Source organism: Anopheles stephensi, chromosome 2 (genome assembly GCF_013141755.1).
Source record: "Anopheles stephensi strain Indian chromosome 2, UCI_ANSTEP_V1.0, whole genome shotgun sequence".
Taxonomy (NCBI): domain Eukaryota; kingdom Metazoa; phylum Arthropoda; class Insecta; order Diptera; family Culicidae; genus Anopheles; species Anopheles stephensi.
The window spans coordinates 23,443,738-23,469,322 of record NC_050202.1 but is presented as its reverse complement, the minus strand read 5'-3'; the positions used below and the strand labels follow the sequence as shown (position 1 = coordinate 23,469,322).

General features: G+C 40.1%; 3 protein-coding genes across 12 annotated transcripts in view; 1 reads left to right on the top strand and 2 right to left on the bottom strand.

The window, feature by feature from the left end:
* LOC118507460 (MOXD1 homolog 2-like) overlaps nucleotides 1-25,585 on the bottom strand; it is a 171,811-nt gene that overhangs the window by 59,789 nt on the left and 86,437 nt on the right. For both annotated transcript variants that reach the window (XM_036045953.1, XM_036045952.1), the window contains exon 3: nucleotides 21,074-21,626. In XM_036045953.1, coding sequence (XP_035901846.1) covers nucleotides 21,074-21,376 — 303 coding nt within the window. In that variant the 5' untranslated portion in view covers nucleotides 21,377-21,626. The remainder of the gene's footprint in view (nucleotides 1-21,073; nucleotides 21,627-25,585) is intronic.
* Nucleotides 9,598-14,375, top strand: LOC118507461 (protein ALP1-like). 2 transcript variants are annotated; one of them, XM_036045954.1, is made up of 3 exons: nucleotides 9,598-9,830; nucleotides 10,323-10,622; nucleotides 11,976-12,909. In XM_036045954.1, exons 2-3 carry the CDS (start codon nucleotides 10,324-10,326, stop codon nucleotides 12,841-12,843), a joined length of 1,167 nt encoding a protein of 388 aa, XP_035901847.1. In that variant the 5' UTR covers nucleotides 9,598-9,830; nucleotide 10,323; the 3' UTR covers nucleotides 12,844-12,909. The 2 variants fall into 2 exon arrangements, 1 of the variants encoding a protein (XP_035901847.1); XR_004905648.1 differs by lacking the exon at nucleotides 11,976-12,909 and adding an exon at nucleotides 13,378-14,375 and having other exon boundaries at nucleotides 9,664-9,830.
* Nucleotides 9,874-15,665, bottom strand: LOC118507464. Of its 8 annotated transcripts, none has more exons than XR_004905654.1 (3): nucleotides 15,272-15,663; nucleotides 14,947-15,158; nucleotides 9,874-10,258 (listed from the first exon to the last, which is right to left on the bottom strand). XR_004905654.1 is itself a non-coding variant. In XM_036045957.1 (2 exons), the coding sequence occupies exons 1-2, from the start codon at nucleotides 15,417-15,419 to the stop codon at nucleotides 11,210-11,212; spliced, it is 513 nt and encodes a 170-aa protein (XP_035901850.1). In that variant the 5' UTR covers nucleotides 15,420-15,665; the 3' UTR covers nucleotides 10,990-11,209. The 8 variants fall into 8 exon arrangements, 2 of the variants coding, with proteins under 2 accessions (XP_035901850.1, XP_035901851.1); XR_004905653.1 differs by lacking the exon at nucleotides 9,874-10,258 and adding an exon at nucleotides 10,990-11,574 and having other exon boundaries at nucleotides 15,272-15,662; XR_004905651.1 differs by lacking the exon at nucleotides 9,874-10,258 and adding an exon at nucleotides 13,266-13,670.

Genomic DNA, 25,585 nt, shown 5'->3' with positions numbered 1-25,585 from the left:
TGCTAATGGAAATATTGTTTCTTCGTGGAACTAAAGGGAGCAGCGGTGGGTTTCGTCGAAGCAAGCAGAAGTGTGGCGTAATTAATTTAACTCTACAAACATTTCACCTGAGCGAGCATGTGTTTGCCGCCCGACAAAATCGTCGCCCTTTCCTCAGTTGCGGGGAGTGTGCTTTGTTCATTCCAAGTAGCTCCAATTAAATGGTCAAAAGGAAGGGAGAGCCTTTGCAAGGAAAAAGAGGGATGCTATACTGCTGCTGCTTTACCCGAATTTTGTGAGCGATTTAACATATTCTAAGAAGGAGGAGGAGGAAAACCTAGTAAAACCTTCATTTCGATGGCGATTCTGTCGGAAAAGTGGTCCACAGATTTATATTCATCGCTACTTATTGCGACAGTTCCGATGAAACCAAGCCACGATACACTAGCGATGATGGTAATGAAGATCTATGCGATAAAACCCGGCAACACAGTGGACAATTTTGAGTGCATGTGTATGTGGTTCGATGCTTTTGCAAATAAAAATTTACTGCCCCTGTTTTTTGTGGGTTTTTGTGTGTTTGGTATCGGAAATAATACAGCAGCAAAATCCATTGATACGGGTTTAAACCTTCATCGGATAGAAACCATTCCCGTCGCTTTTTTATTTTAACACAGCGGATATGCACCACATTTGGCTATTATGTTTCAATCCAAGCAATCCCAAAAGATCACCGAATGTACAGTGATGGTCAATTGAATAGGGCAAACCATTGAACGACAAAATGTTTGCTCCGTATTGTGTTGAAAATTTTCAAAACTTATTGAAAACAAAAACTAATTTGAATTGAGTTTGCAAAAGAAATATGTCATAAATAAATTATTCGTTATTTCGAATATACTTAAGTACTTAAATTTTCGAAAATAAATTTAAATAAGCTACAAAGTCACTAGGGGCGGTCCTGTAGCCTGGGCGACTGCGGCACCGGTCTTCATACGGCAGGACCGGGTTTCAAATCCCATCCTGATCGCCACCTCGTCCGTAGGGCTAACTACTTTGCTACGGGTAAAATCAAGTCACAGAAAGCTAGAAATGACAGGCCGGGACCTTTCAAGGTTTGTAGGGCCAAGGAAAACACAAAGCCACTAGGTTCCAACAATAAGCAATCCTCGAGGAAACCCAGAAATATGAGCTTTGTGTTTTCAACATTAGATATTTGTTTATTATGAGGATCGTTTAAATAACAAATCAACAACAGCTTGAACGTACAGCTATTTTGAGACCATATGTGATTTACTGCTTTTTTTTTTTAGAACTCCTTATTATTTGTAACCATTGCATTACTCGTATGCTGGTAGTGTATAATTTATCACGTTGTATACTATGTTATTTTTTGAGGAACGTCCAGATGGAAGATGCGACGTTCTTCGCCCTGCAGGACTGGGGTTCAAATCTCATCTGTGCCGTTCCTCCACAGTAGGGACAGTTTATGTTATTTTATTGAATAAAATATATATAGAGCCATATATAGAGAAGTTCTTTCGATTGATAAACATAAAACAGATCAACACAATAAGCGTGTTGGGACTCAAGATATTGCAGAGAGAACTATGTTAAAAAAAAAAAAAAAAAACAATAACAAGCATCCTTCTTTCAAGCAGCTGTTTCATTTTAATGTTTAAATGTAATATACTTTTTATATTTCTGTTTTATGATTATCACCAAATTAATTTTCTAGCAATATTATGACAGAAAAAAAGATAATAGCCTAAACAACGCATCATGGTTACCATAAACATTTTTATACGGACAGTTATACGAGAACAACTCGTACTTTAATGACCGCCACTGTACCTGAGGTACCAGAACAACCAATCGAGAGGACAAAATTCCTTTTTGAAAGCCAAACCACAAAAGCGAGCTTTCTGAATGAACCTTAGCCAGTTTTGTAACTTCGTGGTATCATTGAAAACGGGTGCTCATACACCAGACACACACACACACACATATACACATTCAAAAGCACAGTAAGGAAAGCTTTCCCGGTGAAATTCGGGCATGGGGAAACAAAAACCGTATGCATGTAAAAAACACTCTTGTTCCCGTGGACGTGAAGTTACTTCATATTCGCACACACACACCGCAGATAGAAGCAATTTAATAATTTCCATGATAAATGTGTCACTCGGGAACTTAACTCCAGGACCCGATACGGGAAAGCATGGCACTATCGGGAAAATCGGGTTTAATCTGCTCTCCTTTATGGCGGTGCTGCACAGCACCAGGATAGTGCCAAAAAGGGCATTGTAATTAATTTATTGCGCACACGTCGTAATCCACCATTTGGGATTCGCTTATCGAGGGGCGCGAAAAGGATTGTTTTTTGAGAGTAAAAAAAAGCAACAACAAAAAAAGCCGGATCTGAAAATCGATAGCTCGGTCGACCAACAAACAAACACGGAACAATTGTTTTTCACATCACATCCCTGTGTCGTGCTGTGCATGAGCTTAATAGTATCGAAAAGGAAGCTGCTTAATGTGTTTCTAAAGTGTGGTTAAACATCACTCTTCCAACTGCGAATCGGAGAAAACGTTCACTTTCCATGGACTATTCAATAAGCTTACTCAAAATAATCTTTCCCCATACACTGAAGGAAAGCTTTCGAATAGGCTAAATTTCGTACAAAAACCATGTCCCGCCCTTACAGATGGAAAATGTGGAAAATTATGTTCGAAGCACAAAATATAAAATCAATAAACAGCACATCATTTACGGAAGTGGTTGATGCTTGGGTGGGCGAGCGAACGAGCTTTCAAAGGACCTTGAAAAACACGACGTCGAAACACGACGATACATCGAGAACATACGTTGCCACCGTAAGGAGATTTCTTTTTATTATTTACCCCCTTTTTTCCTACAAAGAACATCGAACCCTCAAACAGAAGACACGCATCATTGGATGTATCGTTTTTCCCTTGAATAGGTGTTGCCTTTCCACACACACATACACACGTGCTTCTAGACGACGTTCGAGAAAGATGCAGAGCTTTACACGCCACGTAGAAAATACGCCAGTTACCTTTTCTTCGGCTCGGGAAAACCTATCCCAATTTTCTTCAGAAAAAAGACAACAAATAATAAAAAAAAGTCATCAAATGAAAGCAAAGCAGGCTAACGAGTTTTCTCACTTCCTGATGTCGCCGAATCTGGTTCCTCATACATCCTTCTTCCAACCTCGAAAAAAAGAGAAGAAAACCCAAACTGGGAGATATTCAAACCCCTAAAAAAAAGCACGACTCACCTGGAAACGGGAGAACTCATTTTCTAGCACGCGTATTTTTTTTTATTGTTGCCATTGAGTCACCAACGCTACCCTTCGTTTTCCATTGCCAAAAAGACGAAAAAAAAACCGAGGATGAGCCATTTTGCTAGCCTAGCGTGAGCAATTTTCTGTTCGATTTTTTTCGCCTTTTCTTCTCAGGAACCAGGTACGACTTTTTCTTCGAGAAACCAGGGTGCAGAAAAACAAAAAAAAAAAAACCCAACGGCTCGGAGTAGGAATGTAATAAAACTAACGTGGAAATTTATGTTTTGCTTTGTTTTCGTATGTTGGCTTCCTTCCTTCAGCTTCCGCCCGCACGAAACAGCACGATGGAGACGCTTGGTGGCGCACGACGACGATTTCATTGGCCTGGTTGTTTTTTTTGTTCGCTTTTCACTCGCACAACGATTGCTTTATGTTTGGAAGTGTGCCATTTGTTGCAGGTGGGACAGGAACCGGCCCACGGTAAATCATTAGTGTAGCTGTAGAACACAATGTTTTTCTTTGTGTCGTGTAAACGGGGAAGAAAAGGGCAGGGAACAATCGAACATTTTTGGGAACAGCTTTATGAGAATGTTACCGGTAGCAAAAGGTAAGTTTTAAGCAAGGAGAAGAATTTCATATATTTCATGGCAAGAAATGCAAAAAAAAACTACAAGGATAACAATGCAAAAAAAAATGAAGAGGAACCATAAAATTCTTCACAGAAAGTAGTATAAAATATGAAATAAAAAATGCACTTTAATCACCTAAAATAAAAGACACTTAAGTAAGAAAACAATACAACGATTAAACGAAACCATTACAAGACATGCAGAGAAGTTTGATACATTTAAAAGAACTTTTGAAGCATTCAGTGAAATCTATCAAAAAGTTGATGGAATTTTCAAAGTCCCTTGTGTATCTTTGCAATCAGTTAATTGAATGCTGCATAGGAAAAAGGGAGATTTACAACGTGACTAAAGTAGAAAAGAAATAATGATGACAAGAAAACAGAAAAGTAAAGTGAAGTATAAAAGTAGTAAATTAGTATAATATAAGTCAGACAACCGAAGTAACATAAAACTATGTATATTGAATAAAAAAAATAAGTTTACATTACTTTAAAAATTAAAACTTATATAAAGAAACCAAACAAAAGCATCTACTATACATCAGAAAATCATTCTCCGGCACTATTCGCCTAGCTACAGCGAGAATGCCCCGGTTAAACGCTTTTACTGCCGGGGCTTTTGCGCTGTGACTTTCACAGAAACACACAACTCTCATCACGGTTGGATTGTCACTGTCAGACACTTTCAAAAGATTGCTCGATAGCCTTGCGCTTATCTCCATCCCGGGCAACTCACACACCATTCCTTACGCAACAAGCAACAAGAACGCATGAAAATGGCGTCCTTGTTTTATTCCTTTCGCCCGAAGTTTTCTTTTTTCCAGGAAAAAATCAGCACATATCGTGCATGCTATGGTAAAGCGGCCTGCCGGTGGCAGTTCCACCAACCACCTATACCCCCCCCCCCCCTCTCACCCAGGCCTTCCTAGTGCCTAGCCTGTCGAGTGGAAAAGTATCTTAATCAAAAGCACATTCATCCATCATTTTGCAGACAATCCGTGCGGCGCTCTCGTGTTGCGATGGGATTGAGATGAAAAACACATCTTCACATGTGTGTGTGTGTGTTTGTGTGTGTGTAAGCGTTCTGAACCATCGATTTGATGCGAACGTCACCCACTCCTCCATGTAACAGCCCACTCAATTAATACGGTCCAAATGCAAGCACTTCTCGGGAAAGACATACCCCTCACAAGATATCTAAAGTCTCCACTGGTTACCTGTAATCAAAAACGTTCTACATCCTCACTTAAAAAGGCAACCCCCTTCCCCCATTTCATTAGGTCGCTTCACTCCATATGCAGCTTTAAGCGTTTTCAGTAAAATTTTAATGGTGCTTTTCCTTGGAAAAATCTCTTTCACCAACCGTGTTGTGTTGGAAAGCCGGAAGGCAACAAGAGTACCAGGGGAGGGAAAAGGACGCGACACAAAACACAACACATCTTCTGCACCGTAAAATGAACGATGCTCAAAAATCGTATCGCCACGCCAAACGCAAACGATCCATGAAATGGAAAATCTTTTCTCACTCCTTCAAGAGGAAAACGACATTTCGCGCGAAACACAGATTGCGTTAGTGTGCTGTCCGCCAGGCAGCAGGGTGTGTTGTGCCCACAACCAACCAGAACAGAAACGCGGGCGTTGGTGCCGGGGCGGGTCATTTGATTGATGGGGTTCGTTACAATTTATAAGACAATTCTGCACAGGAAAGTAAGCAAGCTGAATGTCTTTTTGCTTCCATACAGTCGTTTTCGCATCCACCACGATCCGATCTGATTACAGATGGATTTTGCTAGCAACAGCTTATTTTTTGCTTTTCTTTTTTCCGATGAAATTATCAACAAAACACCGTGACGCGTTTCAAAAACGCTTTTTACAGCGAGAAAAGGCTTGCCGGAAACTGGGTGCTTCTCACCGACCCCCTCCGGGTTGGGAAACCGGATCGGTAGGAGAAAACGGTTTCGCTGGTGGAAAGTTTTCGGTGTAGGTGTACACAAAACGGTTTGATTTTCCAGCATCCTACGCAGTTTTACGCAGAAAATATGAATTTTTCATTGAAGGAAAAGTGAGGAAAATGTTTTTTTTTTCACCCCCGGGCCCAACTTGTGTTGGTTACAATTGTACGATTTCTTCTCGAAATAAGAGTTTCTGGAAGTAGGTCGTAAATAAGGGTAGGTTGAAGAGAAGGAAATGCAAACACCTTTTAGTAATTATACACTTAAATCATAACATCTGTAGGAGAAACTTATCCAGCTGCTGAATTTATCCCATAGTATTTGACATTTAACATAATGTTGTAACAAGAAGGTATCTTAACGCGGCTCAAACTTACATTTTTTGAGGAGCAACTAAAAGCTAAAAATATAAAAAAAATTCTAAAAAAATGCTCAACAGTTGAATAAAATGCATCTCTTAAAATTGTTTAAGTTCAGCGATAAGAGCTGACCTTTCCAGAGAAACAAAAGAACCGAAAACAAACTTATGCTTTTGTCGTCGACCCAACAAACAAATTGGTCCAGTTTTGATGCGTCGTCTAGCTACGTAAATCTTCCTATTTTTCTTTATCATAACAAAGGCTTGAAAGGACTAGGCATGCCATCTTTGTCTTTCCGTAACTTGCTTTTATTCGAAACTGAATAGTGAGTACTTTGGACCAGGGAGACGGCCTGGATGGGATTTGATTCCCGGTTCTGCTGTGTGAAGAACGGCGCCATTATCGCTTCGACCACCGGAACGCACCAAATACCGCAAATGATTCGTTAGTAATTAGTGAATAATTCGTTTAAATTTGTGCGAATTTTCATATTTTAAAACCAGTTTCGTCGAGATTCACAATTCGGTGACGGTCAGTATACCAGTTTTGACAGCTTGATTAATGCTAAAATGTAAACATTCGATAGAGTTGGAAATTCACCTTCGTTCGTTAAGTAAAACTATAAATTTTTAGAATCGGTCATAACAGCGTCACTGAGTCAGCATCATAAAACTCATCACTTTGAAGATGTTATTTTGTTAAATGTTGTACGTGCACTACCTGTTTGCAAACCCCTTTGAAGCCATTCATAGATTATGTACATGACAACCCATATAAAGCCAATGACGGACGAAAAGCCTTGAAAAAAAAAAATTATTTTTAAATTCGTGTTATAAAGTTCAGTCAAATTCGTGTTAAAATTTGTACAATTTGCTCGAACCACGCTTACAATCTAGCTCGAATGATGGCTCGCGGCGGTTCTCAAAGAATACTTCATCAGTGTTGCCAGCCAGTTTGTTTGGAAAACAACCAGAATTTCAGCGGCAAAACGTTAAAACAAATAATAATATTTCTAAAGGTTGATTTCTAATTCTTATTCTTCTTCCTTGGCACATCCTCGAGAAGTCTCGGCCTGCCATTTCTGGATTTCTGTGACTTAATTTTACCCGTAACAAAGTAGTCAGTCCTACGACCAGCGAAGCGATCGGAATGGGATTTGAACCCCGGGCTTGCTGTGTGAAGACCGGCGCCTTTATCAACTTGGCCACCTGGCCGCCCCATAACCACATCTGGCTTTACAAAATAAGATAAAAAAAGATCAAAAGATTACTATTTCGTTGAAGATATCAATTTATTATACTAATTTATGGTTTTATGTTCTGTTTTCTTCTAGTTTTGTGTGTTTGATGATGAATATTTGAGCTATTCTGTTTCAAGAGTGCGACTTCGATTTGCTTATTTATTGATTTTGAGAGTTAAATATAAAATTACTATTTAATTTGATTCAATAAAACAATTGAAAAGTTCCTAGAGCTAATAATGTTATGCCAAACGGGCAAAGCTATACAGCCAGACCCCATCCCTGATGAACAACAGAAAAATGAATCGTCATAATACGGTGTAAAAATAAAGGTATAAGAGGCAAATTCGCTATACTCAAGGGAATACAAACAGCTGCCCGGAAAAGCAGCTGACTTCAAATACGGCAAACGTCATACAATATTAATACATTTTTCTCATCGCCCAAAAAACGTACACTTCAAAACACAGCAGCCAGAGTAGCACCGTGGTAAGCTACCCACGTCGGTCTCTGCTTTCGGCGAAGAAGTTGTTTTCCCACCTCGTTCCCATCAGCATCCAAACGGAATGGGCACGCAACAGCTTATCGGATTTATCGGACGCTGATTCGGTTCTGAAATTGTTTATGTAAATGACTTTCATCGTAGCCGTAGATTGTATGGAGGATGGATTTTTTTTCTTGTTGCTCTCTGCTCTTTTCATCTTCATTTTTCTTCCCCGCACGCAGTGACAAAGTAAGACGAAATTGTCTGCCCTTCCCGTTCAAAGTTTTAGACACGCACACGCTCTCACCATTTGATCCTCCGGCTGGCTCACCCACATCGAATGTCGAATTATGGCGTGAAAATTGAAAATATTTATGTTTCTTCTCCTGCGAGGGAGCATTTGAAATGCACCGCTTTTTTTCTTCTCATACTCCTATTGGTCCTGCGCCCGAGTCTGTCTGTCATGTGCCGATCATAAATTAGACAAAACGGTAAGGACACACACACTTTTTTTGCGCAGATCAAGCAAGCGGCAAAATCGCTAAATCCACTTCCAATGCTTTCCGAAGCAGGAGGGCTTTTCTGCAGTTCTCCCCCAAATTTTCTTTTTGCAGAAAGGGAAATTGGAAAAGATGGAAATCAACGCTTGTTTTCTATTTCCCTTGCTTGTTTCAAAACAATCTATAATTGAGATTTGCAGCAAAGATACCGCTTACTTGGTGCTCTGCACGTTACTACCCACTACGCACTGTTCCTGACACCACGGTGCTATTAAGGGGAAGAAGTATCGTGATTGATTGGAAAATACTCTTTTTTAACTCCAACAAACACACGTGCTAGCAGTGAAAAAACTGCTAAAAAGAAGCTAAAGGTAATATCTAGTGTGAAATTTTAATCCTCTCTAGGTGTCGTTCTCCCATTTTCCGTCTCTATCCAATTATTTTCCCATCAGATATTAACCCCAGACAAAGGCGACAACGAGCGAATCCGGGTTTTTTACACTTCCCAAACATAATTTACACCCAACTTTATAGGAACCGCTTCTCGCCTATTTAATTTATACGCCATTTAGATGCAATCAAACTAAGAGATCATCCAAATGGATTAAATGGAGAGAGTGAGAGAGAAAGAGAGAGAGAGAGAGAGAGAGAGAGAGAGAGAGAGAGAAAAAAAAAGCATCCTTGGTCACACAGGACCACGTAGTGCCGAGGATTTTTTTTTTATTTAATCTACACTTCACGAAACGATTTTCGCGAACATGGTGGTTTTGGTTGCTAGCAGGGTAGTTATCGCCCACCATCAATAAATAACCGACCCGTACCGAAACTGGCGACCGAGAAATAAAACAGCTTAATTTCCGAAAACGAATATCCTGTCCGGTGTGTGGGGTCAAAACAGGATGAGACTTGGAAGAAAAAAACCCCAGGGCTAACGTTACTCCTTCCTTCGCATTCTGCTTCTTCTCTATATTCATCGGTTCCGTTTTCAGGTAACGAGCGGTGGGCACCAGGGTCGTCCAGGTGGAATGAAATAATCGAATTCGAAATCGTAAAAAGGTACCTCGAAATCTTGGTAACTAACGTGTTTTATTTCATTTTTTTCTCTCTCTCTCTCTCGCTCACGGCCCTATTCCACCGGATGGTGTTATGCTCAATGGTTGTTAGGCTGGTGGCATTGCTCGGTTGTATACGACTTTGGTTGTATACGACCTCGAGAAGCGTGTCATTGCTCGTCAGATTTGGTTGCACGACTTTTTTCGGTTTGACATTTGGATGTAAACAAACAAAGAAGGCATAAACACAAATAAATCAGGTTCGCGAGTTATCCGTTTCGACAAAATAAGCGAGTTCATCGTTTTTAACGAAAAAAGAAAATTAAATGTGAGTTTATCTGTTTTAAACTGGTTATAATATTAACCATATATATGGTTATATATTAGGTTTATTACAAAAACAGCTGCAACATGATCGCTGCAGCAAACACCAGGAGGAATACACCTCCTCCGACATACGGCCGACACAAAACAGCTTCTCAGTTTCGGTAGCCGGGCCTGTCCACCGGAGTGATGAATATTGGTCATCTTGTCGTGTATAATTTGCCCTGAGCATCCTTTTGGTACTCGGTTACATTGTGAACAGACACATTCGGCATTGTCTCGCTCCGCCTTTCGAAGCCTAGCACCTCCGCATACGAAGGAGTTTCTCTTTTTTATTTTATCTGTGCCAGCCAGTCCTGTGAGACTGAATCACACCCCGGGCCGATCAAGTTCAATAACGTTTTTGCAGACGCATGTGGAAACGTCTGTTATCTGTTGGTTAGATGTTATAAACAATACAAAGTTTTTACTTCAAATATTTTTTTTCTATTTGCAGAATGGATTCTGATACTGAACAAAAGATTTTACGGAGTACGAGCCTCGCCTTGCGTTACTTATTGTTGCAAAAACAAAGGCGGAATGAAGTCAACAGTATATTTAAGGATCGCAAGCTAAACGGGCAATACTACGTGTTGTTTCCAAAACTTCAACAAGACGAACAGAAGTTTTTCGAATATATGAGGATGTCAAAAAGAACATTTGACTACATTTTGGGAAAGATAGAACATCTCATCACAAAACAGCCCACACACGTTCCATACATTAGTCCAGAGGAGAGATTAATGGTGACTCTCAGGTATGTGGTTTTAAATCTTAGTTGTAAGGATTTTTGTAAATCTATGGCGGTTTATATTAAAGTACTAGTATCTTTGCTCATAGTGTTAAAACGTTATGTTACAAAGGAAAGCGTCAGAGTTCCCATGACATACCGAAGGTGAGCCGAACTCACCAACGATAGAAGTTAAGGATAGGATGTAAGGATATAAGGAGATGTTTAAGCTAGGGCAAAATTTTGATCGGATTGAACGAAAGCCGAAGCCACTTTCATTAAATACGGAGCTTTCGGCTCCTTGCAAAATTTATAAATAATGGTACAAAACTTAGAATCAACTCTCTTTCTACTGCGCTCTACAACCGAATGGTAATTGAATTGAATTGGTAAATGAAGGCATATTTGGTAGTTTATTAATTTTTAAAGTTTATAGGAACATATGAATTCTGTTAAACGTAAATAAAAACACTTAAACAATAACGTAATGCAATTCATGTTAACAAAAAATCATTTTTTATAGATAACTATCATCTAAACAAACTGTAACTATTACCTTTTCCCTTATTACCTTACTATTACCGTAACTATTATTATTTATTATCTTAAATATCTTAACAATTATCCTTATAATTACTAAATTTCTCTTTTAGCACGCGGTGCCCAAAACGCAAAATTTCGTCGCGTACTTCAATTTGATCCTCTATCTCTAATTTGTCCATTAACGTAACCAAACTCATCATCGCGTAATAGTTGCCAGTCTTTTGTTGTTTCGCCATCTCGTGCCTTTCCTTTTCCATGAGCAACAGATTTTCTAGTAACACAGCATCAGAAGCGCGTTTTGGCCTGCTGCCTGATGGTTGGCTACTTGATGTATGCTTTTCTGCGTCTGCTGCCTTTCCATAATCCTGCGGCTGGTTATATTGGTTCTCCTCCGTCATGAGTTCTTCCTCGAGGTACTCTTCGGTTTCATGTGCGGCTAATAATCATACATGAAATGATGAATGATTTAATGTAAATAATTCGAAATATTTTTCATACATACATCCTGCTAATTCCAGATTACCCATTCTGGGTCTGGATGCAAGCGTATCTTTCAAGAAACTCATCTGGTTGAAAAATTTCCATCGGATATGCTTGTATCCTGACCCAGATGGCTGCTGCGTTTCAGAAAACTTGCGTGCAAAGATGTCACGCAAAATACGCCATTTGTGTTTTGCAATTTCTCCTGAAACAAAACAAAATGTACCACACATTACATACATGTTATGAAGCTTTACACTAAATTTAATATTTTGTAATAAGTTATTTTTATATAATTTTAATTTCTTCTTCAAAAATTCCTTTGTAACCAATATTTTGTTTTTTTTTTGCTTTCAGATTTTTATCAACTGGAATCCCCTTCAAGTCATTATCGTTCAGCTTTTGTATGGCTCATAATACAATTGGAAACATTATTTATGAGACATGTGATGCGATTTGGAACACACTCAACTCAGAATTTATTCCGCTTCCGACGACGTCTGCATTTGAGAGAGTGGAAAAAGAATTTTTGGACCAGTGGAATTTTCCTAACTGTCTTGGGGCCATTGATGGAAAACATGTGCGGATTAAGGCTCCCGCCAAATCTGGAACACAATATTTTAATTACAAGAAATATTTTTCTTTGCATTTGCAAGGTGTTGCAGATGCTAACTGCAAATTTATTTGCGTAGATATAGGAGAATACGGAAGCCGCTGTGATAGTGGTGTATTTAATTCATCCACATTGTATGAACTCATACGTTCTAATCGTTTGAATATCCCGGCTCCCAAACCTCTTCCGGGGACTACGCGAAGCTTACCTTATGTCTTCATCGGCGACCAGGGTTACCCTCTGAAGAACTTTTTGCTGCGCCCCTACCCAGACAACAATGCAGATGCTGCAAAATTGCATTTCAACGAGAGGCTCTCCATTGCAAGGCGATGCGTAGAATGCGCTTTCGGAATACTTGTAGCAAAATGGCGGTTCTTAAAAACCGAACTACAAATAACACCGGACCACGCTACAGTATTAGTGAAAGCAGCATGCTTGTTGCATAATTTATGCATTGATTTTAGAGAGACTGTTACAACTCCTGGTGATTCAAATTCAGGTTCCGTAAATTGCAATTCTAACGCAAGATATAGGGCGAATAATCATGCCTCTCGTGAGGCAACAGAAATTAGAGACAGTTTCAAGGACTATTTTTGTAGTAGACATGAATAATTTCATAAATGGTTTGTAAAATAAATAGATTTCACAATCTTTAGGCAATTCGACTGCTTTAATCGATATGGCTGTTTAATTACTTTCTTTTTATGATGCTGCACATTGTTTGGCTATCAGTATACATTGTTGGTTTGTAGATTATATCCTTTCTCCTATTTGCAGTGATGTTTGCATTGTTTTTAGTTAAATTTATGTATTCTCGTTTCATGTTGTTATTCGTAACTATACGACTGTAAGTGATTTTTTTATCATGCCAATTCTATCAGCTGTTTTGCTGTAAGCATTTTTTTCTCATATTTTAAAATGTATCATGTGCATACCTTTTTTAAGCTTGTTTTCTCAATACTTTCAAAAATTCCCTTTTTCATCGAACGTTATTTTCCAAACATACAACTTTCATCAGGAAAATTTTATTAAAATTATGATTAAAAAAAGGATTATTTTATTTATCAATAAACCTATATTTTTTGCTTATACATGAAAAAAATTATATGTACATTAATATCAATATTTTTTGGCCATACTTTTCAGCAAAAGTATAATTTTTCGGATGTCGGCAGTTTTTTAATTATCGTAAATGAATTGAGCGATTTCGATTACAGTATTCGAAGCGCAAGATACTAAAGAGTCTTAAATACACATACCACAGCACCATTCGCGAAACGTAGTGGTACACCGTTCTAGCTTCATCATGACCACGAGCAACATTGTACGTTTTACTGCTGTTTTCTATGGATTCTCCATCAATTCGGGATTATGCTTTTTAATGCTAGAACCGGCAATGCAAAAAAACCATTCATCGTAGCGGATATAGAGCGATTCATCTTAGTTTTTCATCAATTGTGGAAAAAATATATAAATGTAATAAAAATATTAAATAAAATATTATTAAAAACATTAATTATGTGACATTAATATTATAACTCCTTAGAGAGACTGAGATAATGAGATTAAGAACTACGTAATACTGAAACAAAACAGCAGCGAGACGTAATTATAGATTACATTTTAAAAAGATAACTACTTTATAGTTGTTATGGGTTCATATGTTCTGATGATGTGAGTATTGTTATGTGCTCATATGTATCGATGCTGTATTGTTAGTTATTGATTGATTTTAAAGTAACGTTTTCTATCCTAAAACCAGCGTTGTGGTCCATATTATATTTTGCGTTAGTACTATTAAAACATTTCTATCCATATAAAACTATTTTGGGGTCGAGCAACGCCATAGCAATGCACATAACATAGTAAGATAAAAAATACGCTAGAATGGTAACAATTGTAATAGAACAAAGTGTACCAATTCATTTGATTTTGCGCATTAAAATGAGAATACTTTCATTTTTATTTACTTGGATGTAATCCAAATTTTCGATACAGTTATAACGTTTGGGAATGAATAGTTCCTAAAACTTACAATTAGATTTAAATCATCCGTCTGATGAGACAGTAAATGGTTCGCATACTTATTGTCTTTGCTATAAATAAGTACCACAAAACAATAATAAATATTACCTGTACATGTGTGAAAGTGTGTGTCTCGAAGGAGTAGCGACGTACTATATGCAACCGTGAGAATGGTCCTCTTATTGTGCTAACATCTAACGAATGAAAACTCATTGAGCCTCGACTCATCATTATATTAAAAAATATATGATATTTTTGAAATCAAATAATTAGCGAAAAATTACTAAAAAACGGTACAAACCCTGGATGTAAATTATTCCTTTTTCATTATAAAGTTATTACACTTTACTTTTAAATCCGTCTGAACCTCGATGCTGCTAGGATCGTATTGATAAGATTGACAGGAACGTAAAATTTTACTTGTCGACGACGATTTCAAATTGGTAGATGAGTTGTCCTAACTATGCGAGTATGCAAACGATGTCAACATAACTAGTCATCGTTCATGAATCTTCTATTTTCTTGCATGCCAAAAACAAAGAAAAACTATAACAAAAATCAAATCAAGATTTCTCTACTCGGTAGAATTAATGATCGGTAGAAATCAGACGTTCAATAGACCTTGCGAGAACAATACACTACTGTTTAAATACACAGCTGTTTCAGATTGCAACAGTTGTTCTTACTCACCCAATCCTAAAAATACGTTTACCGGAAAAAGATCGTTATCAACAAGGGTCCGCCGTTAATATCCGATTCTGGTTAATCAAGGAAAAGCCCAATCTTATCATTATCATCCGGGGTGATATACAACGCAACGAAGAAACTAGCGCGAGAGTATCGGGTCTGTTCATTCTTCACTTATTCAACCCACTCGTTTGCCGGTTTGTTCCCGCAGCAAACTGGATACATGGATGGATCGATAAGATACAACGAAATATCAGATGCAGTTAATGAAAGACTAGTTTTATGAGAACCTCCATGCCACACACAGCGACTTTTAACAGATACATACCTTCAACATTAAGCTCCGCTCCTATCTCATTCCACGCTTTATTTGTCACCGCTCTATTCTTATACATGCGATCGCGCAGATCCCAAAGAAAGCGCCGTTCTTGCACTAAAGAGATCAAAAATTCTTCGTCAATTACAGTTTTTGCCATGGCGATGTAGCTGTTTGTAGCAAAATCACTTGTTTACAAATAATCCCGCAATCCGTCATTTGAAGAAAAACAAAGGTTTTTTTTGAGTTTATACCAGCGAGTTCACTCGGTTTACACGACCGTCCGACCAAAATCAAAAATTTTTGATTTTGGTCGGACGGTCGTGTACAACCAAATCTCAGCTGTCAAATCCCATACAAATCCATCCGACTAGTTGTATACAACCGAGCAATGCCACCAGCCTTACTACATAACACGAGCAGAAACAGACTAACACGTGATAGCAATAAATCTCAACCTCCATAAGTAAAACCTCATTAATTTCGATTCACCCATACACAACAAAAACTCAAGGGGCGGGAAGGTTACCTACCATCCCTGCCCCAAAACGCAGGTGGTGATGAGGGTGATATTGGGCTACTTCCGGATGTGGCGGATAGGGCGCGCACACACACACACACACAGACACCTTCCAAAATCTGGTCAAAATACAACGATCGATATCAGTAAGCGTAGTAGACAAAAAAACCCGCTTGGAAATCCTCCACGCCACAGGACAGCTAAGAACTCATTTCCAGCGCATTAAACCACCAGAAAACCGTTGTTCCTTTCCGCCGTTCGCTACCGCTGCTGGGGTCTTCTTAATTACAGCTCCCCAAGCGGTGTGTGTTACCAATGAACGGGTGAAAGTGCAACTTAAAGCACCGGCACCATGGCACTACTCCATGGAACGCAGAGGGGCAGCGGGACACATACCCGGGACCTTATCGGGGACCAACGAAGTTTGCTGAATTGGCCTGGTGGAATAAATTTAGCGTAAATTAAATTATTTCTAGATCATTAAGAACAGAGTGTTTTTCGGGTAAAGCGATTCTGTACACGGGCTTCGAGAGGTCCTACCAGGGATATCTTGCGTGGCACAAACAAAAGAAGACAGCCAGAGAAGAGGGTAAGCCTTTTAGTTTTTTTTTACTGTGAAAACGAAAGGATACCGATAGATTGTTGGAAAAAGGAAAAAGAAAACGGTCTGCAGCATTCGAGATCTGCCGGTGGTGTTTTTATCTGATCGAATGTGATTGAATTCATCAGCCAGATTGGAAAGAAATAAAGGATGCTTCCGGAAGGATTTTGGGCACGTGTGGCGCTTTGGTTTAGGTGATTTTGAGAGGGTTAGTGCACATCTGTAGAGCGAAATTTATTTGCAAAGAAACATCTAGACAAGATAAGAAAAGGTATAACTATTTAGAAATGGTAACAGCATGCATATTCCATTACTAACATTTACAAGAACGATCAAATAACGCATCACTATGGGACAATCATCATACAAGAATATCATTTCTTAACTGCAAGTGTTTAAAATATTTTAGTATAAAGAGCAACTAAATAAGCGACAGCGTCGGCGGTTTTCACATGGTAGAACCGAGGTTTAAATCCCATCCCCACTATCCAGCTTTGGGTAAAATCAAATAACAGGAAACCAAACATGGCAGGCCGAGACCTTTCGAGATTGTAGTGCCAAGGGGCATTATAAAAGTGTCTCTGAAGATCAAATTTAATTAAGCGCTTTAATAGGAACACTCGAATAAATAATGGAACTATCCAAGAAACATCAATAATATATAAATTTTATTAAAAACATGTTTATAAACAATTCTCACTTTCTCAACTCAATAGAAATAGCAATACAACATTAGATTTTAATTTAATGCATCACATCCAAACTATAGGTGTAGAGTTGGTCAAATAGTAGGAACGTTAATATTAAATTTAAACAAAATAATCTGAAATTCAAAGCATCAACATGGTTTCTCATTTCACGGTTAAAAATACCAAGAAATAAAGATGAAACCGATGTTGTAAATAACACAAATTAAGTTACAATAATACTACCCCATAAACAGTAAGATAAGTAATGAAGATAACAACTAAAGAAGGTGACGCTTTTCATCTTAATACTTATTTCCAAACTGTTATTCTAATGACGAACCACACAGCTCAGTTCAATGGCTCTATCAAGCTGGAATAATCAGTTCGAGCAAAAATGCTTGCTCCGCAACTACGTCTACAGTTCAATTCCTCATCTGCAATTTAATTAATTCCTTCAGGTCAACAGAATCTCGTATGCATTAATAAGTAATTCGGTTGCTATAAATTTTTATAGCTCACCGGGTAGGTATTTGCGTTCGCGACTCTGTAATAATCCATTTATACAGCTACGATTGTGCGGATGCCAGAGAGAGAGAGACAGAAGCCTCCATAAAAACCAAGGTGTCGAGACGAGAGGTACGTACAACATTCCACGCCTTGTTTTCGACGGTATTATTGCATCCGATTCCGACCTCCCAGAGTCCTGGTCCACGGTCCGCAGTAGTAAACGAGTCGAGCGAACAAACCCCAAAATTAGATTGTTCCGTTTCGCCATTCTGCGCGCACACACACCTTTCCGACGTGCTGACATCACCTTCCAGGCACTTTTCCACCCCGTCCCGTCCCGAGATTTGAATCGATTCCGATTCCAATGAAGCACGAAAAGGGCGAAAGCAGATCGATGAATCAGGCGGCCGGACATTTGCCTGATCCATGCCGGCACCCCGGGCTGCCGAGCCACCGAGCCGAACCACCGATAAGAAGCTGATAACTTGGTAACGAGCTTCATCCTTCCCGAACCAAGAATACAAATACAAACAAATACAAATACAAACGTCAAAGGAAAAAAACCCAATCCTCCCACAAGAAACCTTCTTCTGGCAGGTGCCGGAGGGCGATGATAAAGAGCGAGCATTTAATTTTCCCTTCGCTTATTTTGCTCCGGGTGAACTTGGAGATGGGAACTCGTTGGATACGATTTCCTTGGCAGCACGGAAACGAATTAGTGTGCTGTGCTCGATAAGGCGCGCGCGTTACCAGGATGCGCCTTTCACTCAACACGAAAGGCTCGCTTTCTCAGGGTTTTGTGGCTATCTTGCCGTTTTGTGTGGCGTATCCTTTTTTTTTGCTTCTGCCTGTTCTAAGCCACAATCCTGCCTCCGGTTCCCCGAAACGATTGTGGATTGCGTGGTTTGATTCACACAGTTTCCTCCCCCCCACAGCCCAGATTTTCCCGCCATTGCGCCATTACGGCTGATGATTTTATCTGCCACTCGGAGTCGAACTACTTCAATCTTCTTTGTTGGGGTTCTATTTCCACATTTTTTTTCTACTTCTTTTGGGGGCGATTCTGACAGCAATCCGTAGGCAGTCGCAATTCGCCCCTCTCAAACAAAGCCCAGGAAAAAGACCTGAGCACGTGGTAGTTGTGAGATCGTAAAAGTAAATTATTAATAGTAAAATCTCATTGGCTCAAACATGCGATGGCGTGGCGTGACGAGATATACATACAACCGGGCTCGGCTTCCCCAAAATCGAAACGGCTACGGCGTACGGCGTCGGAATAGTGGTGAGCTGTCCCCCGCCCCCCTCTGGCACAGCAATTGCTGTAGTAGTACAACTTCAGATTAGATAGCGCGTACTTGTGTACCGAGAGGAGCGTTGGCCACTGCACAACAACGATAAGGACGATTTGCTTCCATGAAATGAGGTACAAATGTGCGTCTGTGTCTGTGCGAGAAGCGCTTTGCCTTTGTGTAGCGCCCGCTCGACAGGTTTATGGCGCCGGCGGCAATCACCTACGGACATTTTCAAATTGCAATTTTCCATTCCCCCACCGAAAAATGAGCCTTTGTTAAGGAAAAGTTTTTCCACCGTTAAAGGAATGTCTTTCGTACGGTGGTGTGTGAGATCTTTAAGCAGAAACACATTCCTAAGCACTGTGCCGAAAGTGTCCTCACCTCAGTTTTGTTTTTTCGTTCCTCCAAAAATGTCTAATTGAAGTTGCTTTTGTACGAATCTTTTCCACAGCAAGAATATTAAACTGCCATCTTGCCGTTGCCGCTGTTGCTACTACCGATGTTGAAAAACAATAAGCAATAATAATAAATCAAGGTAAAATTAATTTTGTACAACTTCCTTATTGGTGGTGGTAAGACTTGGTCTGCTCGGGGGGAAAAGCAGAAGACAAACACAACCGAGTGCAACCGAGTGGCCGCGCGAGAAGCTGGCTGCAGTGTGCACTTGGAGCGGTTTCATCGATAAATCACCACTTTCTGCTGTTCCGTTCCCGTAAGTCATGGCCGATTGATGAGCCGTGGTTCCGTTTCGTTCACCCGGGAGTGCGAGCGGCGCGATGAAACGATCCGTAAATAATTTATGGTCCCTGGACACGATGCTCGTCGACGTTCATTCTCATGGACTGGAAGGTTGCTCATCTCAGGTGTCTACTCGTCTAGTCTACCGGTAGTTAGTGCGATGATTTGGAAGTTTCTTGTGGAGCTTGCCAGCTTGCAAAAGCCATTTAAAGCCATTTTGGTGTAACGGATGCTTGGGGATTCTCGGGGAAGCTTCGACCGCACAATATTACTGCCGAATCATTTGTTGAAGAATGATTTCTTTGCATTTTTTTTAAGTCAACAGTACGAAGAGCTCGATCCGGCGACATAAATTGCAGTCAAAGTGCTGTCAGTTGATTATAGCGGCTGCATGCTGTCTGTTTTTTATAGCATCTTTCAAATTGTTAATGCCTTAGTATACGATATATTTATGGATTCTCTTGATCTCAACCTGATTACAGAGTAATATGCATTCAGCGCTGAAAAACCAAAAACAAATGACAATACGATTTTAGACCGAAAAGCAGTCCTTTTCCTCGTCCAATATCCTTGTGTGCATATTAATAAAGCAAACCACGCGCGAACCAGAAAATCCACCATCCAGCTTGTGTCCTAGTCCTTGCCCTTGAAGGCACCAAGCGTTTCGGACACGGTGCTTTGTTTCTTTTTATTTTCCCTGGAAGCAATAATACAGACAGCAATGTCGCCTAAAAATAAAAACCTTTCCTGCTGTTTTGTCTACCGCGAAGAACACAGATACACACGAAACTAGACAAAACAAGCCAACAAGCGCCAACCATAAAATATCCGGCTAAGGCAATCAAAGCTTCAGCCGGGATGTATATATATGTATGTGGGGATCGACCGATAGTGAGAGAGGAAAAGAAGGGAGTGTCCCCAAAATTCGCGTTGTCCCCTTTGTTAGCGTCAACGGTACACAACAACGCCTACGAGAAAATACAAAGAGATACAACGCTTGTTTTTGTCGCACATTTTCCGGATATGGATTTTTCTTCTTCCTCTTTTCCTCCCCGTTTTGTTTTTCATTTCTTCTTCAGCTCGGGATTTTGTGTGCAGCAGTTAGGTTTTTGTTTGTGAGTCTAATTTTGCACAGAACAACAAAAAAGCCGACCCAAAATGCCGCTTGCAAATGGGAAAATTATACAACTTTCCACGTTGTACACAAGGTGTATTCGGTGGACGATTGTGTTTTTTGCCTCTTTTGTTTTCGAACGAAGAAATGACCTGAAAATGGGCCGTTTGTTTAGTTTCAATAAATTTCCCTCTCCTTTCGGGCCAGAGAAAATCTGGACCTGGATCCTGGTCCTGGTGCCCGCTACACAACATATTTATTTAATCACGTAGCATAACTCTTCGGGACGGCCGGGAAGTGGAGTTCCAAACTCGTTCGAAGCACAACGGTCGATTTTATTGATTGGCACTCACCTGAAAGTGTACCTGGCCCTGGTCGACCCAACCGATCACCATGTCCGCACCGTAGATGGTACCGTCCTTGGAAAACCCCAGTCCAACGTAACCGTGGGTACGGACCTGCACCTCGAACGTGATGTCCTGGCCGGTGATGCTCCACAGCAGCCGATAGTCGTCGTCCAGGAAGATGGCATGGTCCCAGTGGGCACCGGTCACCAGCGACAGGGCACTGCTGCTCACCAGCACTACGAGCACCGCACAGGCAACCGTCGACGAGAAGGACATCCTTCTCCGTGCGACACACATTATAGGTAACATATAGGAACTACTCACAAACACACACACACACGCACGCACACAAACACAAGCTTTAATTTATGCTTTCTTCTTCGCCTACTCCTTCTTCTAGGCAAGGATTACACGGATCACCTTTATGCGCACTTTAAGCATTCGCTTCTGTCGCATCTTTCACTACCGGGAGGACGAACCTCTCGCCACTACACGCTGGCTCATCGATCCACACGCATCTGGAAGTAGAGGTCGCCTACATACACACAGCACTAAACACCTGCAAGAGAGAGAGAGAGAAGCAAAAGAACTTTTATTAGTAAATAGCTTACTGCATCATTTGCATTCTCCGACAGTGGAATCCTCTTAACGTAGTTACATAAGAAAAAAAGATTAAGAGATGCGGTCATTGTCTGAGGAAGTGATTTCTCGAGTCACAGTCGGAACTTTGAACCACATGCCAGGGATAAAGCTTGTTATATATTTATGTATCCACTCAAATCTATATCTTGATAAGATATAAAAATATTGAAGAATTATCAATTTTATAAGAGATATTAGGACACGGAGAATACAGTGTATTCCAGGTCAAAACAGTTATCCTTTTTAGAGATTATAGACGACCAGAGACCATTTTAGACATTCTAGACCTTATTTAAATAATGTGTATATTAAAGATGTTCCTATACTCAGTTCCTGTGGAGCTCGGTTTAATCATAGCAAGATTCCGGATATTCTAGGGTTCATCCCGCCATCAAACACCCAGTGTGACATGACACAGGAAACGACTGATACTCCGTTTCCGACCTGACGGTAACACAAAAGACTTCAACCAGACACCGACCGACAAGGCTTTAAATGTCAAACCTTTTGTCCTCCGCTGCCGGTTTTTCAAACCCACTTCCCGTTCGGTTATCATGTGCTGTAAATTGATCGATAATTTTAAGCGCCTTTACTCGGAACGATTGTCGTCGTTTAGTACATATTTCTGGCGCAGTAAAATCAATACCCACTTGAACCGTATCGATTCCATTTCCCCCAATGATGACCGTGTAGGCAAACAAACCAAAAGAAAAAGAAAAAAATGAACACACGGAACTAAGCACTTCCCTTGTGTAGCTTTCATAACAGTAGAAGATGTTTGCCTCATTGTGATAATAAATCGCAGTGCTCTCGTTCGAACATGGCAGCTTTCCTTCGAAACAGTGACTAAACATACCACAGATTATTCGATAAACAGCTTTAGACGTCAAATTTGCCAAAAATCGGAATCGATATGCTGGCCGTATCACCACGATTATCATCATTAGAATATCAAATCATAATTATGGTAATGTTGCCCTTTCGGTTCATGCTGTCGGGTATAGCCTTACGCGGCGCAGAAGATGATGGAAAAGCGATTTCAAAACGAGCCCACTCTCCCTTAAGTACAACGGTACGTTAAAGCTCGATGGCTCTATTACCAGCACAGCTGCCTGCTGCTAGCATTTGCTCGGTTTGAGTGTCCTTCTTGTGCCTCGTCTGGCTAATAAGCACCCATTTAGTGGGCGCTGCCGCACGTCAAGACAGCAGCAGCCAGATTTTGAACGACTTGCAGCGCTTATCTTCGAGCGGCCTGTCAACGTAAACATATTTACATACAAGATGGTAATACTACGTCTGCGTCTCCACTCCACAAAGGAACCGTTCCCGTAAGGTAGCCAATTTCAATCTCGTGCTCTCCATTTTCTTTTGTCTCCTCTATATGAAAGTGATTGAAAGCTTCACATTTTTATACACACACACACCCACTCTCGGCGCTTCATTTCACCCAAGCAAGTGTCATTTTGGTGGTAAGTTACGGCACGTTTTCGTCGAGTGGGGGAGCATATTTGCATTTTTTGGGGCTAAAAATTGGCCAACGACAAAAACCAAAAACCAGCGACTGGCAGGAAAATGGGAGCTTTCTTTTCTTTGGGGCAGGCAGCACCTGAGCCCAATCGATGATAGCAGATGTGTTTTATGCCTGGAAAGGTACACACTGTGCATTAATTTAAGTGGTTGGCAGATGCGAGACTTAAAAATGAGGAGGGTTTTATTTAAATGATTCGGTGTTTTCTTCTACTTTTTGGTGCCGTGACCAGGATACTGATGGAGGGCCGCTTACTTGGTGGTGGTGGAAAACTTTTCCTCGCCAAATGGTATGGCCATTGTTTTTCTTAACTCCACTCCCTTTTCTTATTTTTCCAAGGTGATGTTTCAGTTTTCTTAGTTTTCAGTGTTTAATTTTCTTTAGGTCATGCCATGTTTTAATATTTGCTCTATGTATGATACTGATATACATACTCTAGGATCACGTAGCCAACTGGTCATCGTAAAGCGCCTGAATGTTTTCACAAATAAACACTTTGCTACCGTAAACCCACAATTCGTCATCGTGAATCAAGAAATGGCATAGAAAATATTGGATTGGTCAAAAATATAAGAAAATTAGCCAGTCCGGTTTTTGTAGATTTTAGGCTGTAAAATTGAACCGTTACTATTGAATCATTAAGTAATCTTATGAATCTTAGAGTTGGAAATTTATTTTATAGCCGAAAATCACAACAAAAGGAAACTAGCCAAACGAGTTAATTTGATTGACCGAACCAATCTTCGCTATGCCATTTGCAGATTCAGGATGCCAAATTACGGGTTCACGGTGGCAATGTAAATTCACGTGAAAACATTTATTTGCTTTACCATGTCTGATTGAGTGTGTAAGCCCTGAAGGCAGCCCGGTAGTGGATACGACAGTGGCGCCGATCTTCACATGGCAGAACCGGGGTTCTAATCCCATCTGGGCCGTTTCCTCATAGTGAGGACTGACTACCCAACTACGTGGTATCGAATAAGTCTAGTTAGCCAGTAGTGGCAGGCATGATCTAAGAGGTCGTTCCTCTACCAGTCTGCTTATTTGGTTGTTTTGATTTATTATATTGCTTATGTTCTCTTAGTTCTCTAATTCATAGACAGTTTTCTCATTTTTTTATTTCTTTATGGAATAAATATTGTCCTAAATTCTGATGTTTTGCACATTGTTCAGGCATTTTAATATTTTTTTAATAATTTTCATATTATTAACGTTTTTATTTATATCATATTTTTCCTTTTACTTAAACAGTTATGCTTTACTAGCCATAAAAATATCTCTCAAAATTGAGAGGTTGCACAATTGAAAAAAAAAAAACCATAAAACTAACTATAAAATTAACTCAATTCATATCTTCCAGCGATAAATTTCTTTTCTCGAATTCATCAAGGTACCGATTTATTACTTTCATTAACACTCTGCTAAATTGAACACTCATTCAATAGAAACGACACTGACTTAAAAAGGGTCTTCCGACAAAACATTTGTGCCATCATTTCCAAACCCTCAGACCCATTTACAAATGAGATTAGCTACGCGCCACACCAACCAACGAAGGCAATCACCACCTCGCAAACGTAACGAAGGCGATGCATTACCCATTTATTATTCCGACCTTAATGCAAATCATAATTGCATTCCAAACCCGCCCCAGGAGCAGTTCGCTTTCTTTCCCGAATGAATAATAAATTGTAAGTAATATTGAAATATTTTACTTCATCGCCCGCTGGTACGGTTGCAATGCGAAAAACAGGCCACAAACGAACAACTTTTCCACGTCGTTGTGAGATGACGATTTCCGGATCGATCGATTGACCGAAATTGCACACCCTGCTGCAAAGAAAACGACATTCTCGGGCAGGGTACAGTTCTTTTGATGTGTGCGAAGATGTTGCTGTAATGGCACTTAACACGGGTGCCTGTATTTGCTGTATGCAAGCATCTCCCAAAGCGTACTAGCTGCAGCTTTGGACTACAGAGCTACACACAATTTGCAATCAGCTCTCCTTGATCAGGACTCACACCCGCGGCACAAAAACGGTTCAAATCGAATTTCGAGTCCAAACCGGGACGACGCCATCGGAAGGCGAGAACCGCCGAACCCGACATAAACATCGTTATCACAACCCATCAGAGGCCCATCATCATTCACGGTCTCACATCATCAAGGAACGGTGCGACAAAATAGTGCATCCGTTCTTCACCAAAGACCACCCCATGCTAAACACCCAATCCGACCCATTTCGCTGACAACTGCACATTTCATTTGTCAAAAGCGAAGAACTCGCCCACGAAAATGTGAATCAGAATCAGCGCAGCGTAAAGAAGCAGAGAGAAAGAAAAAAAAG

Coding starts and splice junctions, on each gene's coding strand:
- LOC118507461 (XM_036045954.1), top strand. CDS start 10,324: ATGGATTCTGATACTGAACAAAAGATTTTACGGAGTACGAGCCTCGCC. Junction 10,623..11,975: donor AGATTAATGGTGACTCTCAG/GTATGTGGTTTT, acceptor TTTTGCTTTCAG/ATTTTTATCAACTGGAATCC.
- LOC118507464 (XM_036045957.1), bottom strand. CDS start 15,419: ATGGCAAAAACTGTAATTGACGAAGAATTTTTGATCTCTTTAGTGCAA. Junction 11,575..15,271: donor AGCGGAGCTTAATGTTGAAG/GTATGTATCTGT, acceptor TATGATTATTAG/CCGCACATGAAACCGAAGAG.